Source organism: Candoia aspera, chromosome 7, assembly GCF_035149785.1.
Source record: "Candoia aspera isolate rCanAsp1 chromosome 7, rCanAsp1.hap2, whole genome shotgun sequence".
NCBI lineage: Eukaryota > Metazoa > Chordata > Lepidosauria > Squamata > Boidae > Candoia > Candoia aspera.
In genome coordinates, this window is record NC_086159.1 from 1078768 (window position 1) to 1095608 (window position 16841).

General features: G+C 50.3%; 1 protein-coding gene across 2 annotated transcripts in view; it reads right to left on the reverse strand.

The window, feature by feature from the left end:
• The window catches only part of SHANK3 (SH3 and multiple ankyrin repeat domains 3), a 262450-nt gene that overhangs the window by 85967 nt on the left and 159642 nt on the right, over nucleotides 1–16841 (reverse strand). For both annotated transcript variants that reach the window (XM_063309491.1, XM_063309492.1), the window contains exon 12: nucleotides 15439–15552. In XM_063309491.1, coding sequence (XP_063165561.1) covers nucleotides 15439–15552 — 114 coding nt within the window. The remainder of the gene's footprint in view (nucleotides 1–15438; nucleotides 15553–16841) is intronic.

Genomic DNA, 16841 nt, shown 5'->3' on the forward strand with positions numbered 1-16841 from the left:
ACACAAAAGCGTAATGACTTTTAGAGCTGGGGGCTGAGAAGCTGGTTCACCAAGCCACAGAGATTATAGATTATAGAGCAGAGTCACAGCAAGACAAAGAAATGAACAACGTTGGCAGGCTATGGCACTGCCCATATGCTTGAGACCAGAGGTGTTTCTGCTTCGCCACAGCTGCTCCCAAGTCCAAGGCTGTGGAACCCCAGTGCTTGTGAAGCGTCAATGCCAGCCTGCCCTCAGTCTCTGGAACCCTGAGGTGGGGGTCACCCTGCCCATCAGTACCAGCTGCTGCACTTTCACAGCATTGCTTAGACGGGCCTCCAATTGTCCTGGACAAGGTTAATCCGCAACGCTTGGATGCATCTCCCTTGGACGGCATGGCTCCAGCAACCAATTGTGCTGGGGGGCACCGAAAACACAGAGGGCACATTTGTAAAACGGCCACTACAGAGGAATCACGATACGGTCTGGGTTTGTGGAACATGCTAAATTACAATGAGGCCAGCTAGTTACAGGCCACGGGGTCTCGCAAACACAGTTTTTCGGACCGGTTTGTCTCTCCTATTAAGTGGTGCTCATTGAGGCCCGGGAGAGGTTTTGCTCCCCCTAAAGCAGTGTTTCTCAGCCTTGGCAACTTGAAGAAATGTGGACTTCAACTCCCAGGATTCCCCAGCCAGCACATGGTTGAGAAACTCTTCTTCAGCCAAAGTTGAGAAACTCTGCCCTACAGGATCAGGTGGGCAGGTGCTTTGTGGGCACTCCTGGATCCAGCCTGGCCACTGATGTTTGACGTGACCTGAACACCAGCCATGGTACTTCATGTGCCTGAGATACCAGCCATGGCACTCTCTGGACAGAGACCTTCCAGAAGCAGTTACAAAGCTAACCCCCCATTTGGATTATTGCAGCCTCTTGCCCACGGGAGGCTGCCTTTGCAGACGATCCATGGCTTCCGGGGGCTGAAAAAGGGCAGATGACCGATACCTGGGACTGGCTGATACAGCAGTGGCTCCAAGTTTGCTTCTAACCCAACCTGAAGGCCTGGGGCAAACCTGTGAAGCTATCCCTGCAGCAATGTCTCCACCCATATTTACCTGGACCCCCAAGATCTTCACCTGAGGTGCTTTTTCAGATGCCTCACTGGATAAGATGGGAGGCTACAAGGGCACCAGGTGAAGATCTTTTTATTCTCTCAGGCATTTTAGGAAACTGTTTTACTGAAGGTGGTTAAGTTCACACTTAACCAAACCATTTCAACCAAACCAGGCACTGGCAGCATTTCTGAAGCATGCTAAGCTTTGCTAGTTCTAGCTGTGTTTAGCTCTTCAGTGCTTCATGCGCTGCTTAGACCTAGAACTTCTTGGTTAGCTCCTGGCTCAATGTATGATGCAAATCCAAAACAGTGGATTCAGCCAGCCACCAAACACAGGGGGAACTCTGAACTCACTCCATAATTGTCCCTTCCAAGGAAATGGAGCCTCAGGCCAGTGACAGCTGTCCTGGCCAAGCTGAACTGGGGTTCCAAATGCCTAAAGCATTTTATGGCCAGTTTTATGGCGATGCTTTTTATGCTGAATTTATTGCTATTTTTATTGTTGCATATTGTGCTGTATTCAAAACAGTTTTTAATTATCTTTTTAATGTTTATAATTGATTTGTACGCTGCCCATGGAACTGCAGTTATGGGATGATCTAGAAGAACAGCAAACAAGCAAGCAAGCAAAGAAATAAATACATCCTCTGATCACCCAGTAATTAAGTCAGTGGGAAGGAGGTCTGAAAGGAGGTGGGGTGGGCGGGCGAGGGGATGGGTGGCTGGGGTTTTGCCAGGCGAACTAGAAAAAAGCTGCTTGTAAAATGCCTGGAGCCCCCAGGACAGAGGCATTTGGCTCAGAGCTCCAACTGTTAGGAAGCAACAGGAGGGGACCACTGCTGCCTCCTCACATAACACATCTGGATGCATTCCCCAACACACACACACATACAGACAGCCCTTGTGGGCTTCCCCAAAGGATCTAGCCAACCACAATGGGAAAGACTTTTGTAAGGATATTGTATGAAGGCCACTGAAGATAGAGGTGCCCCACAACACGTTCTTGGACCCAGAATGGGGGGAGAAGGCCCCCTGCCCAGCGGTTCTTTTGAGGGGATCTTCTATCCCAACTTGCTGGACCAAGAGGTGAAGAAAACTCTACTCAGGCATGGGAAGATCCCTGTTGCTCAACCGTTCAGGCCCTGCTGGTGGAGGAAGCTAGGAGCTGAAATGCCAGCCTATCTGGAGAACAGCATCTTGAAGAAGTCTGACTAAGGACTGAACCCAAAGAGTGTCTGTGTGGGGTGGGGTGGGGACAAGGAACTGTCATTTTGGGCGCAATCAACCTTCCTCTCCTGCTGCCCCTTCCCCCCTCCCGGCTGGTTTACTCCAACTTCCAACTCCTCATTTGAAAACGCTCTGATGGATCAGAGAACAGAAATGACATTATTTTGTGATGGGAACAGGATTGATGGCCTGTCCACAGCCAGGAGGCTCATTCTTCTCCTGACTTCTAAATATAGCTGCAGTGAGATGGCCCTTAATGGAGCTGTCAAGCAGGACACAGGAATCGGGGCTGATGGATGGTGAGAACAGAGGAGGAGGAGGAACGAAGAAGGCAGAAGATGTCCAGCTGGAGAGAAAGGGATGGGCAGGGAAGCTCCAGGAGGCAGTATGAGGTGCTGCCCCAGCAGACAAACCAGCTCCAGACCAAGACAATTCAAACCGAAGTTTTGAAGAATGGGCTTGGTCATCAAAAGGAAAAAGGGCCAACCTAAAGCCCCTATTAAGATCAAGCTTCCTAGCTTATTTCTCAGGGTGGCCCTGAGCACCCTCCCTGATGGCTAGCAATAGCTGAATGCATCCGTTTTCAGGCACTGCCATTTTCACCTCAAGCAGTTCAGGCAGCCTGCATGCCCTCCTGCAAACAGCTGCATTTGCTTAGTCTTATGACATCATGGGAACAAGCCTGAAGGGAGCAGATCCCTCTTGGGCTTAGGATTCACAAGTTCACCAAGACCACTCTTCAGCTTACTTTCCTTGGCTTATGTAAGTCTGACTACCCAACAACCCCAAACCTATAGAGATAAACTAACTGCAGAATCATGGAAGTTACTTAACTCCTACAGTCATCTTGGAGCCATCCAAAAGATCAGGCTGGAACTGGGCCTGGTCTAAAGGCAGAGAAAATGGAGGTCAAATGCCATCCTGGAAAATGGAGGATGTTCTGCTATCCAGCAACTCTTATTCAGGAGGCCTTTGGTAAGAGTGTCTCCTGCAGACCTTGCCTCCCAGGTTAAGTTCACACCAGGAGGGAGGTCCACATCCATTCAGGATTCAGAAGTCAACCCCAACATCTTACGCTGTCCCTGGAAAACAGCTGGCAGATCTTTTCATCATGGCCCTGCGGCTTGTACCAATGAATGGCCTAACTGCTGAAATGTTCAGATAGAAGCCAATGGAGAATGTGCTGCAGGTGCCCAGTTGCGATCCAGTCATGGCAGAGCTAACCCTGAGCAGATCCAACAGGCTCAAAAATGGTGCGCAAAAATGCTGTTTGCTACAGGTTGCCACCTGGAGACTCAAGGAGAAGCTGAACTGCAGCCCCCCGATCTCTCTTAAAGAGCAGCAACACCTTCTTCGGTGAAAGGGCCACCTCCAGATCAAGGCTGACTGAGCGAGATGTCCCAAAGACTCAGAGCTACGGGGGAGTTCTGCTTGGGGAACTCAGGACCCCAAACTTCAAATGCATCTTCATATACATACAGACTGTTGCTCCCACCCTCCCTTTTTCAGTCCTGGCTTAATGTGGCTGATGTACCATGCTCTTCACTAACTAAAACCAAGATACTAAAGCCTAAAAGGGAGTGGAAAAGGAGCAGCTATTCATAATTAGCTACACCAGCCAAAACATGGCCAACTATAACACCTTTACAATGCACTATCAAAGAAGTGAAATGTTTCTGCCCGTTTTTTTTTTTTCAGCTGTCAAGAATTCTGTTTGGCAGGTGAGTGAAAAATCTGGGGTGTACTTGAATCAGACGTTATGAAAAACTAGGTTATTTTAAAAAAGCACTTGAGAGGCAGACGATTTCGTCATGGCCAGAAAGCAACCTGGCACGTCCTGGCCCAGAAAGCCTTTCTCACGTTTCCACCAGAGTCCAAGGCAGCTCTCATACTGTGGCCAGAGGAAGGGAAGTCCTGCTCTTCTCTTCTTTGGGGAGAGGCAAGGATTTTGACACCCCTAGGATTTTTAAAAAATATTCTGTATTGTAGTAATAACGGATGGCTGATGTGTTGAGATTTGCCCACGTTGTCGATAATCGCTCTGTACATGCAGGAAAAGGTTTTGCAAAGCACCTCTGCCCACAGCACCTGCTGAAGAGTGTTTAAATAACCCATTCCCCCCCCCCCAGCATTTAGCCCCAGCAGCTCCCAAGAATTTTGTCTGCCAAGGATCATTGCTCTCAGCCTCCGCCACCCCTCTGGAAGAACAGGCCTTGTAAATGGGCCTTCTCCTCACAATGGATAAAACATATTAAAAGCGCTTAATGGAAACAATTAGGAAGACAAATACTTAAGGCTCCTTTCCTCAAAACCAATTGCCTTTTAAAAACCATCTTCACTAAACAAGCTCTGCAAAGCCCTTTCCCTTAATGCAAATCCACAGGAGGAGAACATCAAAGGATTTTACAGTTTAGCCAAAGGAAAGGCTGCACTCTCAAATCCCAGGGAGCCGGGCTGGGGGAGCAGACCATCCCTCCCCAGCAACGCTTTTGCAGATGGGCTGGCCCCACAGCGGTGGGGGCGGGAAGGAAAACCTCCTTGTGCTGGAGGGAGGGGGGGGACCCTGGCTTGCTCTCCCACCTGCAGGCGATGGCACCGGTGGCCTGGGGTTCACTTTCTGAGGTTCTGAGCAGGAGACCCAGCCTCTGCCAGATGTGGCTCTTCGCTCAGGTCTAGACGGGCTGCAGCAAAACAGCGCCTTCCCAAAGGCTGCACCTCCATGGAGATTAGGAACTGCTTATTGAATTCCTTGCCTGGCTGGAAAAATCGCTAATCGAGTTACAGAATAATGCCCCGTGTCTAGAATAACTTTGTACGTCAAAAGTAAGTCTGGTGTAGAATGCAATTCTTACTGGAAAACGCTCTTGGACCAGAATTCACTGTGCGGGTTTCTAGAGCATCCTAAATGTGGGGTTTCCTACATTTCGAATTCATAGTTCGACTTTATAAGGAATTAGAGCCCTAATGCTAATTCATTATAGCTATCATTTTAGTTGCCAATCTACAATGTGTTAACCGGATGCTTTCAATATAACGTTGAATAGTGAATTTTAGGCTTTATTTCAGTAAGCCAGGTAACAGAAGTCCTGGCTTTAGAAGCAGCTAAGAACATATTGAAGAATTGTGAGCCTCCATGACGTTTCTGACCCCATGTTCATTTATTTTTATTCTATTACTGTGTCTTATTCTTTTATTCTTTTTATTTGTCTTTCCTTTTTCAAGGTTTATATTTTTTTCTGAAATACTTAATAAACAAAAACGGGGGGGGGGAGCAAATTAATCCCAGGTTCAACATACAGATAACCATATTAATTTGGCTGAATTTCAGTTTCTACTTGGAATGGCCAGGTTCATGCAGAAGCAAGGTGGTGTGTGTGTGTGTGTGAGAGAGAGAGAGAGAGGGAGAGGGAGAGGGAGAGAGAGGGAGAGGGAGAGAGAGAGGGAGGGAGAGGGAGAGGGAGAGGGAGAGAGAGAGAGAGAGAGAGGGAGAGGGAGAGAGAGAGGGAGGGAGAGGGAGAGGGAGAGGGAGAGAGAGAGAGAGAGAGAGGGAGAGGGAGAGAGAGAGGGAGGGAGAGGGAGAGGGAGAAACAGGGCACAGGAAACCAGCTAGAGCCTGGTGCTGAGCAAACAGCAGGCAGAGCTCTCTTGAGCATGCATGCAAAAGGTGAATATTCACACACACTTAGCCTGGCAATTCAGAGTTTGAATAAAGCCTCTCTCACCAGCTGAGTTTAATTCCTGGTGACTACCTGTGCCCTTCCAGACAGGTCTCTTAGCAACAACACAGAAGTGGTTTACCATATTCCAGAATGTTATTTAATTTCCCAGTCTAGCCTAGGATTTCCTAGTCATCTCCTTAAGCAAGCTGAATCCTGCTTAAATCTTCAAGATCCTCCAGGACTGGCTAAATGCTGCCCTGGGCTGTGACAATGGGGAGGTGCAAATGTGCAGCGGGGTGTGTATGCATGTGTGATCTGATGCAACACCACCCAAGGCAGCTTTGATTTCAGCCCATCCATAGCAACCTAGTGGCCATGACAGCGCGACTGAAGCTCCCCTTCTTTTTTGTGGGTGTTGCGCATAACCCAGAGCCATGACTGTGGCTGTCATCTTGACTATCTGACCATATCTTGTAGACATCAGACTGACACAGGACCATCCTGCCCATCAGACTGACACCGAATTGTAAGTCACATTTTTTTTAAAGTTCCCACTTAATTTTTAAAATTTCTCTCCCCCACAATCCCCCCTTTCTGAGTGAGTTTGGGAGAATGTGCACAACCTTTTATCTTAAATCGGTTGGTCCTGATAATAAAACTGGTGCCCGACTATGGAATTTGAGGGATACCCTCCCGCCGCACTTGGACGTCTGAATGTGCTCTTTCTGGGGGCTCAGGAAGGGGAGATTCCATCCTGCTGTATCGAAAATCCCAGAGTCCGGCGAGAGGACCACCGGTTTCTCTCTGACTGCTTCCAAAACGGGTGCCTTTGCTCCGCGGGCGCCCAGCCCCCAGAAAAGCTCAAGCGCTTCCTTGTTCAAAAGCCACCGGTGCCAAGAGGCTGCCCGGCCTTCGCTTGGCTCCATCCGTGCTGGGCAGAGAGACATCTGCTCTGTCAGGAGCACCCACACAACAATGCCTCCCTCAAAACGGGGTCCTGATTGCAGCACGTAGCTGTGAAAATGCCGATAATCAAGGACAGCTTTTGAGTAATTAGCTCGATGACTGAGATCTACAATTGCCCATGACGCCTTCAACAATTATACATTCCTGATTTTGAGAGGAAGGGAGAGACAGCAGAAAATGGAATCTATCTAGCAAAACAGATTTGGTGGGGACATCAGCAGTATTCGTTCTCCAACCATTTTATCTCATTAGTGGAATTGTCCTTTTCCCTCTTACAGCCAGCACCTGCCCTCTCCCTGGAGCAAAGTTGTTCCCCCTTCACCCCCCTCACACGGTCTACTGTTTTAAGGCTTGGCCACCTGCCTGAGAGGTCCATGCTAAGCACAGCCTCCTCTGTGGGGCCTCCTCCAGCTGCAGGACATCCCCAATCCCTCTGCCCAGTTCACTCCCCCAATCTACATTCCCCCTTGTCAAGTTTCCAGTCCTACTTTCAAATCAGCCCCAGTTCACTTGAGTACCCCACCCCCCACCCTTCTGATGGGCTGCTCTGCCTCTCATCTTCCCCTTTGGCTAACCCTGGGTAATGGGCAGAGGGAATAACCTTGTGGAACAGGAGGACGAGCTGAGCTGCAACCAAGGCAACCAAGACAATAAACAGAAGGGAAACCTGAGTCTGGGCCAGAACTGTAACCTGAGTAAGCATCTCAGACCAGCCCCTCCCCAGCTCTCACAAAGATAGAGGGAGGGAGGGGGGAAGCACATTCATACTTGCAAGTTTCTGTTACTAGAACCTTATAATAGCAGTAGTATCAGCCTGCATGACTTTAGTTTTCTAGTCTGATCCGCCTTGAAAGGCTGACATCCCGCCCCTCTTGACTTTTCAGGGTCTGCAAGCCTCACCCTTCCTGTTCTCTCACCACAGCCCAACAAGTCCCAAGAGAGTCCTGGAGAACCCCACCCATTAACCTGGCACCGTTGCCCCAGCCCCTGCCCTAGCCAGCCTAGGGAATAACCATGAATCCTGGGAGTTGAAGTGGAAAATATCTGGAGGTCCCCAGGTGGAGAAAAGTGGCTTTCCCTTCTGTCTTTGGCACCCTGCCCAGGATGGTGACCCACGGGGGCTCCCCCTCCCCCCTCCTGTAGCGGGCTGAGCAAGCGATGCCATTCATGTTATCGGCAACCGTGATAACACAACCCCATCCTGCTCTTCCCATTTGTTAATTCATTCACCTCTCTTGTTCTATCACACATGCTTCTGAAGAACCCCATTCCCACTGCATTCAACTAGATAGGAAGTTTTTCCTGACATTCCCAACTTTGACTTCTATAGAACAAATTGTCAGAAGAATGTTCTCATACGCAGCTACTTTCACTTTTCCAATATTCCTCTCGATAGATCACATATTGCCTATTATTCTTCTACCAGTATTTCCATACCTAAGTTTCTCCAGCCATTCCCTATCGTTAGTAAACATTCTGCCAAGGTACCGATGTTTCCTTGTTCTAAGGGTTGGTGGGTTTTTTTGCCATTTATGGATGACCTGCAATTCTTCAATCCATTTCCCCATCAAACGCAACGACTTTTATCTTTGTCGCATTAATTTTCAAATCCATGTTCCCCATTGCATCATACAATCCATCGAACAATCACCACAGCACTCTAGTTCTCAGACAGTAACGCAGCTTCACATGGATACAAAAGTACACGTCCGTTTACATGCCCAACCCACACACCTTTAATGTTACTGCAAGCCTTCCTTAAGCATTTTCCACCAATAAAGCAATCAAGAGGCTTCACACATCCTTCTCTAACTCCCTGCTCAATATTCCATTTATTTTCTTGCATGCTTTACTTCTGTCATTAACTGCTCATCGCATTCAGCAATCAATGTTCATATTCGCAGCAAACTTTCCATAATTCAAATCTATTCACAGAACAACAGGAATGGAAGGGTTGGAATGGTCATGGAGGTCATCCGCCAAACCCCTACCCAGTGCAGGAGTCCCCTGCTACAGCACCCCCAAGGAGAGGCTACCATATCCCATCGCTGAATGGCTCTCTTACCACCGAGGACTTCCTGATGTCCAGCCAAAATCTTCTCTCCTGTAATCTCAACCCTTTGTTTCTTGTCCGGTCTTCTGAAACAACTTTGAGTATTTCTGCCCAATCTCCTATATAACAGCTCTTCATATACTTGAAGACAATTATTGTATCTTCCCACAATCTTCTTTTCTCCAGGCTACCCATGCTCGGTGCCTCCAAATGTTCCTCATACGTTTTTCTTTCCTGGCTCCTAACAAAGGGACACATTCTGTTTTGCTAAAGTCCATCCACAACTGTGGTGTCCAGATCTGGATGACATATTCTAGATGTGGTCTGACCAATACACAATAGAGAGGAATGATGACACCTTTTCTACTGGACGCTGCAGTTCCATTGATGCAGCCCAGGGCTGCATTTCCCTTTTTGTATCACACTGTTGCCTCGTGTTCTGTTTGTGATCCACCAAGATATCCAGATACTTTTCGAATTTACTGCTGCTCAGCATATTTTTCTCCCCCCTCCATCTTGTGTTTGATTTTTCCTATCCACATGAAGGACTTGGCATTTGTCCAGGTTGAAATTCATCCTGCTGGTTTCTACCCATGGTTCCAGCTTGTCAAGATACTCCTGAGTCTTGATGCTGTTGTCTATGATGTTCACTATGTCCAATATATTTGTGTCATCTGCAGATTTAATAATGGTATTTTCCATTTTCTCATCAGACATTTATAAATATGTTGAACGGCATAGGTCCTACAACTGAGACCTGTGGTTTGTCATTAACACTTCCAACTTGATGGAAGGCAGAGAGCCTTTGCCATAAGCTCACTGGCTATGTATGTTCAGTCATATTAAAAGCAAGCAAGCAAACAGGTGGGGGACCACAGAATTTTGTAAATGAGAACAGTGGTTCTAACCACAGTCACTCTCCCTTCATTTTTGGGGAAGATGTCCTCTTTGGAAGGTGACCTTTTCAGATTTGTTCACAAAGCTGTAATTAACACAGATCAACTTCTATGGCACTGTGACCCATTTCAAGGGCTTCAAGAACTCCAAACATGAAACGTGGGGAACCACTGGATTAAATTCAGAGTCTCTGTTTGACCCCATATGGCCAGGTGACTAGGGCAGGGGGAATGCCAGCATCCTGTCCTAATTAGAATGCCTATTTGTCCTGGTGAAATTGACATCCCCGGTAACTGCCCTACTTCCTCTGCTGGAGATCGCCTTCCTTTCACTCTCCATCTTAAGATTAGTCTGGGGTCTTTCGGCTGGGGGGGCTGAGCGAAAAGAGCAAAGGCAGCTCATAAGCACAGCGTTCCTTTGTGAGCACCATATTTTGTGGAGAGGCCCACCTCTTAAAAGGTTTCTGGCTTGCTTGGCGCAACACACTCTTCTACGTGCAGATCAATTCCAGTCCCAGCTTCCGCTTCCCACTTACGTCTCACAGAAGCCGCATCCCACTCGGGGATGTACATGAGAAATGCAGGGAACACAAGGCTGAGGTGCAACAGTTCAGACAAAATGCAGCCTCCACCGTGAGGTTGTTTTCGGTCATTTCATGTCAGGACAGGGAGGGGTGGGGTATCAGCCCCTTCCCTCAAGCAATCCAGGCTGGCTGTGAGATGGCACCTTGGGCACCTCATTGTTATTTAATTATTCTTATAATTAAATAATGTGAAATCTCAGCTGCCAGTTCTTTAGCTGGTGTTGGCCTTCACTTGCATCAAGTTCATAGAATCCTAGGGTTGGAAGGGCCCTTGGAGGCCTTCCAGCCCAGCCCCCTGCCCAAGCCCCAGGCAGGAGTCCTCATACCATCTCAGACAAATGGCTGTCCAACCTTTTCTTGAAAACCTCCAGCGATGGCACACCCACTGCGCCGGGAGGCCAGCTGTTCCGCCGCTTAACAGTTCTCACGGTCCTTGTTTCCAGGTTGGATCTCCCTCTGAGGAGCTTCCACCCGTTGCTTCTTGCTCTACCCTCATTCTGGGTAGAATAAATGGAGGATAAATCGACGCCCTCTTCCCTGGGGCAGCCCTTCAAGCGTTGGAAGGCTGCTATCATGTCTCCCCTCCGTCTTCTCTTCATTAAGCTAAACATACCCAGTTCCCTTAGCCGTTCTTCATAGGATTTAGCCTAACATACCTTCCCAAGAACCTGGGATATCATAATGTATCGGCGTGGCATATGTGCGGATACAAGCAGTGTGGCCTTTTGGAACTGACAGATGGAAATTTTGTTGATGCACAGATTTTCTAAGTGCCGCCCACGGCTTTTTGGAATGGCACCAGTGTGCCGATAACCTCTGGGACCACCATGGCCAGTTTATGCCATGATCTTTCAACTTTGATTTTCAGATCTTGATACTTTGTGATCTTCTGCAGTTCTTTGTCTTCTATTCTACTGACCCCTGGTATTGTCACATCAATTATCCACACCTTCTTCTTTTCAACCACAGTTAAACCTTGTGGGCTATGTGTCAAGACTTTATCAGTTTGTCTTTGGAAATCCCACGATATTTTAGCCTGTTCGTTTTCAATTACTTTTTCAACTATTATTATTTTATCCTACCTTTTTTACATATAACTCAAGGCGGCGAACATACCTCATCCTCCTGCCTCCTACGTTCCCCACAACAACCCTGGGAGGTGGGTTGGGCTGAGAGAGCGGGGCAGGCCAAAGTCACCCAGCCGGTTCCCATGCCTGAGGGTGGGGGAGGACTCTCCGTCTCCCGGTTTCTAGCCCAGCACCTTCACCTCTATGCCAACCTGGCTCTCTTCAATATGGTGCCAAAGCTGAAGGCAGAAGGCAGAGCTACTGGGGATAAAGAGCAGATGGGGCCACACAAAAAAATTCAGGGTGGGGAGAGGGCCATGAAACATTCCAATTTCCACCACCTCCCAAAGGAGGTGAAAATTTGGTGCAGCCCTAGCAAAAATACCTCTCCCTCCCTCTGCTTATCAGTCATGCAGCCTCCTGGCTCCAGAGCACTGAGGGCCACACCCCTGGGATAGTCAGGGGGCTTTCCTGCAGGGAGCTGCATGCCTGCCTGCAGCTGGGGTGTTGGCCAGCTCCCACCTTCCAGCAAGGCTCTGTCCCTCTCTTTCACATTTGGTTTTAGGCCACGTTAGCGCCAGGGGATGCTTCGGAATATGAAATGCAGGCATTATAAGAACCTAGGAACATAAGCCATGCCCTGCTGAATTAGACCCCTGGCCTGTTTAGTCCAGCAGTCTGTTTTCACAGTGCCAATCAACTGCCCAAGGAAGCCCACCCATTTCCTGGCAAACAGCCTTCAGAGCAGTCCCGCTGTCCTCAAGGCTAGTAACTGCTGATCTCCAGGACTTCCATGAGTTGGTCCAACCCTCTTCTGAAGCCAGCCAAGCTTGTAGCCAGCACTTCTCCACAGACCCAGGAGGGTGGGAGAATAGCCTCTGTCGTATACCCCCAGGTTACCCAGCAGTCTCCCCTTCCTCCGTTAATCCACACTCCCTGATGGGGACCCAGGAAGTCAGGGATGGGCCTAGTCCATTTCCTATGGGACACAGGTTGCTAAGACCACAGGCCCCTTGGAGGTTAACCAGAACTGAGAGCTCCAGGGACCAGCAGCCACAACCACTCCTCAGGGGGGCACCGTTGGTAACAAAAATGTTTGGCCATGAAGGCTCCTTGGACCACATGGGAGAGCATAACTGGCTGAAGGCGTAACTGCAGGGTGTCCTCTGTTGTGCTAAGCAAGTGCTAAGCAAACACAGGGTCAAGGCTCCCATCTCTGCAGGAAGAAGGCACCCTCCTGGCTTGATGATGGCAGGAGGCAAAGGAGGAGAAGGAAGAGGAAGAGGAGGAATCCTGCCCACATCCGCCCTGCCACACTGAGAAACAACAATCCGGCAGTACAAAGCAGCAGGGGTGTTCCAGAATGTGCTGAAACAGTTTGTGCACAGGAAAGAGGGGGCTCCTGGAAGGAGGGAAGATGGGGTGGGGGCTGAAATTAAAGCCAGGCAGGGAAGTGTGCTGTGAATAGATGGGAGGCTCAGGTGCTTGATGATCCTTCAGCATCCTGGCCAGGTGCCTCCTCCTCACAGAGCCAGAGCAGGAATGCATCAGGGAGAACACAAGCAAGTTCGGGGGCTCGAGAGGGAGGGATCCCTGGGCTTTGGCTCTGCTCTGCATCTGGTTTAGCGTGGCAGGAAGCTGGACAGGCTAGACTGGCTCAGGGCAAGGGACAATCTTGGCCCAGGGACAGCTGTTAAGCACCCATCACCCTCTCTGTGAAACTATCTGATACGGCAGGCAGGCAGCTCATTCTGGACGGGCAAAAGGAAGCCCGTCTTCATGTTTTACAACTGGTGGACTGGATTACTCAAATTCATGGTGGATGCCTCTCTCAGCAAAATGGCTGCATAGAAACCCCAGAGTCGCAGGCAAGATACCTACGAGTAAAACCAGCTTTCCTCCATGTTACCAGCAATCTGCAGCAGCTGGAAGCCACCACAAGGAGGAGGCCTTTGTGCAAAGACAGTTTATCCTCCAGAGGTAAAAGGGAGCCAGGTGGGTCCACTGCGAAGGGGCTGGGCTCTCATGAGGGCATCCCAGTTCAAGTCCCATCAGCCAGATGGGGAACTGGGGAACTTTGGACCACTCACTCTCTTTCTGTTGTTGTGGCAGGGAAAAATGGATGGAGGGATCCTAAGCTTCTGGAGGGGAATATACTCCAGCAAAGAAAAAGCAGTAAGTATCCAAGCATCAGCTGTCGAGCCCTACCTAGGACGCTGCCTGCAAGGCTAGGGGTCCTCTTGCCCCTTGGATCAACCCACCCCTCCTCCTGGCCTGCCAGATTGCCCACTGCCCCATCTGGGCCTTCCAGCAGATGCACCAATCTCACGTCCTGGTTCTTTGCAGAAGGGCCATCGGGACCGAGGCCCTTTGCCCGGATGTGACAGGAGGGCCAAAGGAGGCCACTGAGCAGCTCCTGGTCCCTCTAGCATCTGGCCAACTGCCCCACAGGGGATCTCTCTTTTCTTGGCATTAGCCTCCTCACTGCTGCTCCCCACACGGAAGGATCCTCCAAACCACTAGTAGGTGACAGACATCACAGCCGAGAGCCCCCTTGAGCACATCAATGGGTAGACAGGTGTGTGTGTGCCAATGCTTCCTCCCATAAGTGGGTCACCTCGGTCTCTGAGCCCATTGCAGCCGCCTCCTTCGTGGGCTGGCTCAGGAGAATCTTTTCGCAGCTCAGCATCTCAGAACAAAACCCTCCTACTTCGTAAGATTTACAGCGGTGCTCAAGACAATCCTGCGAAGGACTCTTGCATACAGAACAGCTTTGCAGGCCATGAAAACTTCACCTCACGTACGTGTTCACCAGTACCCACAAAACTCCAGTCCTTGCCTTGGGTCTAGCCACCCTGGCACCTGTTGCGCTTCTGCAGCCCCATTGCTGCCCTGTGGCCAATACAGTACCCTAAATTTGGTGGTTCCCTCCAAGCAGAGGACAGTTTCTGTTTGCTGTCCTAGACAGCAGCCACCTCTGGAAGATGCTTCCATTATCTTCCGAGAGGAAGTCCAGGCCACCTCAGAAAGTCACAACTCATAAGCACCACGGGGAAGTGCATGTAGGATCTGCTTTCTCTTTCTCTCTAATGCATAGAGATGTAATAGCGGCCCCCTCACTGCCCTCCAGGCCTGTCTTACTGTGAACCTCGGAGGGTCCCCCCAGCGGGGGAGATGGGCGGTAATAAAAATATGACAAATAAAAATAAACAAATGTAACACAAGCAGGACCCGTGGAGCTGGGAACCCCATACAACGTCTGCTTCACCTTTCTAGTTTGCAGCCCTGCTAGGGAGAAGAGCATGGGCACTGGTACCATCTAGCCTTTTCCAGTGGGCAGATGTCCCCTTGATTCAATCAATCCCCTGGAGCCGAAAAGACACCCTGCTCTCCCTACTCGGCAATTCCTTTGACTGGACCAGAAATATTCCAGGGGCACCAATGAAAATGCATGGCTGGCTGGGGGATTCTGGGAGTTGAAGTCCACACGTCTTCAAGTTGCCAAGGTTGAGAAACGCTGTGTTAGCGGAATGGGGGAGAGCTATGGGGAGGGAGGTTTAGGAAGAAAGGGGATGCTAATCAGGATGAGGAGCTACCACATCTCCTAGGCTAAAGGCAGAACATCAGTTACCAAAGACAAAACAGGGGCTGATCCCATCAGGAGGGGCAGCACCCCAGAGCCAGTCTACGACAGTGGCCCTCTCACTGCCCTCCAGGCCTTCAGAGACCACCCTTGGCACCATGAGGGCCACCCAGAGGCCAGACAGCTGAGGCCTCACCCTCAGACCCTCTTGCCTTGCGGTGTTTGGGCTAGCAGCAGCCCGATAGCCTGCGACAGGCAAACCCCAGTCCTAGCCACCTCTCCTCCCTCCTTCTCTGCCTCGAAAGGTTCTTACCTGGCCGGGCATCAAACTGTCTCATCTGCACTTCCTCGACGCATTCTGCCGGGAACCAGCCTGTTCGTCCTTTCACACTTCCTTCCCAGAATCCTCCTTCTCCAATGCTGAGCACTGTGGGGGAAAATATGGGGTGAGGGAGGGAGTCATGAACGCAGAGGGCAGAAAAAGGCTGCCCCTCCCTCAGTGACAAGATCCCACCATTCCATGTGCCCAGGTGCAACGCTTCGCTGCAGACCCATGTTGCCCTCCCACTTCCTATCCTGTTCACATTTTCCATTCACAGCCCTGTTAACAGGGCATCTATTCAAAACTGGTATGCCTTTTCTGCACTTCCATTTGTAGGAACATTTGCATGCGTTTTTGTTTGTGTTTTTGTAATCTACACCCAGAGAGCCAGTTTAAGGTCCCAGGCTAGAAGCTGAGAGACCATGGGTTCTAGTCCCGCCTCAGGAACGAAGCCAGCTGGGTGACCGTGGGCCAGTTGCCCTCTCTCAGCCCCAGGAAGGAGGAAAGGGCAAACCACTTCTGAAATCTTGCCAAGAAAACTGCAGGGACTTGTCCAGGCAGTCACCGAGAATCAGACATGATTGAACTAATTAAGAACAAAACTACACCCTTTTGCAAGTACTTTTATACTGCCCCCTAACATATGCCTAGTTGTGCACTGCTTCCTCTAACAAATATCATTTTGCTCAAAGTAGGCCTTTTCTGACTGAACTGCACCCTAAAATTCTAACAACAGCTAAAGCAAAGGGAGAATTGGTTTCCTGTTTTCAGGTCAGCCCGGGAAGCGTGAACTGGGGTGCTGGGCATTAACCCGTGAAGGGAGCAGGCTGCCCCACCATAGCTCTGGCCCCTCTGCCTGGCGCTTGGGCGGGTCCTCTTGTGCTTTCAAGCCTGCCTTTGGCAGGCCAGGAGCACGTGTGCTGCACCGGTGTGCTCCCCCCTCCAGCCTTGAGAATCAGGGCACCATCACAGCCAGGTGTGGGCAGTGCACAGAGAGTCCTGGGGGGCCCTTGGGGGTGGCCTTGTGGCTCCCTCCAGCTCTTCACCTCTGGGGCTGTCCCTTCTTGGCTGAGTTGCTTCTCTCAGCCAAAACAGGCTGAGGAGGTATTGCCAGCCGGACAGGTGGGGGGCCCGGCCCAGGGGTCCCCCAGGTGGGGAGGGGCCCTGAATCTTGGGGCCTCCCACTGATGGCTGCCACCCCCTCGCCCCCTGGAAGGAGGGAAAGATGCTCCAGGGTTGGCCGTCCTCTCCACCATGCCGGGGGGAGGGTATGAGGTCCCTTTGCTGCTGCCACTCCCCTTCCCCACCAGCCCTTGAACCAGAGAGGATGGAAGGGGGCCCCCTTGCCCTGCCCGGGTCTGGCTAACCCAGGAGGGAAACGAGACCGAAGAAAA